The sequence below is a fragment of the Egretta garzetta genome, unplaced genomic scaffold (assembly GCF_000687185.1).
Source record: "Egretta garzetta isolate BGI_Z169 unplaced genomic scaffold, ASM68718v1 scaffold287, whole genome shotgun sequence".
NCBI classification, from domain to species: Eukaryota; Metazoa; Chordata; class Aves; order Pelecaniformes; family Ardeidae; genus Egretta; species Egretta garzetta.
The window spans coordinates 126655-128730 of NW_009260435.1; the positions used below are offsets into that span (position 1 = coordinate 126655).

A 2076-nucleotide genomic window follows, 5' to 3' on the forward strand; every position below is an offset into this window, starting at 1 on the left:
AACAGAGCATCCTCTGTCTGCCTGCCAACTGCCACAGGCTGCAGGGCAGCCTCCCTCGCAGTCTCTTCCTTGGCTTCCGCCTCCTTCTTCCCTGCCACCGGCTTCACTTCCTTATCAAAATACATCTCTCTCAAAGAGAAGTGCACATCACCATTGATTTTAGTGTCTGGGTTCACAGCTTTCCCGGGCTCTTTGATTTTTGGACTGTTTTCCACTTCTTGATCATTTGCTACCCTCAAACGCAAACATTCCTGCGTAAGGGGACAGGAGGGGCGAACCTCGGGTTTACAGAGGGGTTGGCCCTGTCTCGCCCGCTTTCTTCTCGCTTGGAAACCTCCTGCTTTGCTGCAGGGGGAGCCTCCACCTTCTTTTTCTTTTTAGCTGCAGAGTCCTTTGCCATGGGCTTAGTCGATAGGTCCTCCACCGTCTCGTAGATGTATGTGAGAAAGCTGTTCCCGTTCTCCACACTTTCCAAGGAGGCATCTCCATTGGTGGTCACCTCTGCTTTCAAAGGCACTATCAGTTTGTTTGGAAAGCCCGTCATGGCATTGACTGGCTGCTCTGCCAGCTCATCAATATCCTCATGCAGTCTGGACTGAGAATCGGTGACGTGCACTTTTGCTGTGTCCTCCTTTTCCCACGGAGAAGCTCCTGACCGGAGATTCAGATCCCTGGCCAGCCTCCGCTTTCTCTGGAGTCGATCAGGGCTCATTCCCTGCAACTTCTCCACCTCCACGTTTTCTTTCCCTCGTTTCTTGCCCTGTTCTATCTCTCGCAACTTTTCTTCAGCTTTTCTCTTAATTTTTTCAAACCACTTCTGATGGATTTTGAACTCTGTCATGGTTCCCACTTCCAGCACACCAGAGCAGGTCACGATGCCTTTGTTATTTCTAGCTGAGGCCTGGTAAATGCCTGCGTCTTCTTCTCGGCACCTGGAAACCAAAAGCTCTGTGTGAGACCTGCCCGCCCTCCCCAGGCATGCACGCTCTCCCACTTCTTGCTCCAGAGGGGCCAGAAGATGAAGATGAGGCCTTTGGGGTGCCCACAGTAGGTCTGGAGGCCTGGGGCTGGCCTCCCTTGCCGGGCTCTGCCTGTTCTCAGCTCTAACAGATATGCAAGTTGGACGTTAAGTCAGTGCCCAGCTCCCTCCTGGGCTGTAACTCTGGTAAGAGAGGGCTGTGATGGAGGAGGAACAGCTAGCACCAGGCTTCCCAACTGTTCTTGGCCACATTCCTCTGCAGGATCTTCTCCGCTCCGCTCTTCACAGCCTACGTGACATTTCTGTTCTTCCTCCACCCTGCTACCTCACCAAAGCCTTCCCACCCTGCTGCACAGGCACCAGCACAAGCATGTGTGTGCCGTCCCTGCTGTCACCCCTTGGGGACACCTGGCCAATGGAGATCCTTGCTCGAGTGAAAGGTGAGCCAGCCTCTGATGAAAACCTGGAGCACACCCGGGGTTGCAGTAAAGCCCAGGCAAGCATGACGAGGATGACAGGACCATCAGCAATACCGATATTCTGCACTTTTGGATGGTGCTGCACCCACCTGACACCCCAGATCCAGGACTCAGGGTGCAACAGGTCTCTGCTTGCTGGGGACAGGGTGTGCCTGGGTCTCCAAAAACACAGTCCTCATTTAAAGTTAAAAGAAGCTGAATAAAGGAGGCCCTTGGCTCCATCAGTTGAGTGCCAAAGCAGCCCTTTCCTTTCCCTGACCTTGAGGTGAGAGCTAGGAAACACCCTCCTGGGACAGGGCTGAAGCCCCTTCCCCTCTGTGCCCTTGCTTAGGACACTCCTATGAACTGTTTCTGCCCTTGTCCCTGCCTGATCCCCTGGACCTGGCATCCTGGAGGCAGCCAGCGCTTTCCCTTCGCTCCCCTTCGTCCAGTCCTAATGCTCAGCTCCTCTCCGGTGCAGCCATAGCACACGCTGCTACCAGCACTGGAAGGCTCTGGAGGGAGGAATTTCTCCTGACCTTCCTCTTGCTTCCGGCATGGCAGCTATCCCTGGATGCAGTAACGGATCTCGTGCTGATGTGATCAGGGAGTCATCAGAGCGAAGAGCTGAAGGGGGAG

General features: G+C 54.4%; 1 protein-coding gene across 1 annotated transcript in view; it reads right to left on the reverse strand.

The window, feature by feature from the left end:
* The window catches only part of ALPK3 (alpha kinase 3), a 24410-nt gene that overhangs the window by 10879 nt on the left and 11455 nt on the right, over window positions 1-2076 (reverse strand). Inside the window, 2 exon segments of the mRNA XM_035899481.1 lie at window positions 9-242; window positions 245-932. Of these exon segments, the coding sequence (XP_035755374.1) occupies window positions 9-242; window positions 245-932 (922 nt within the window).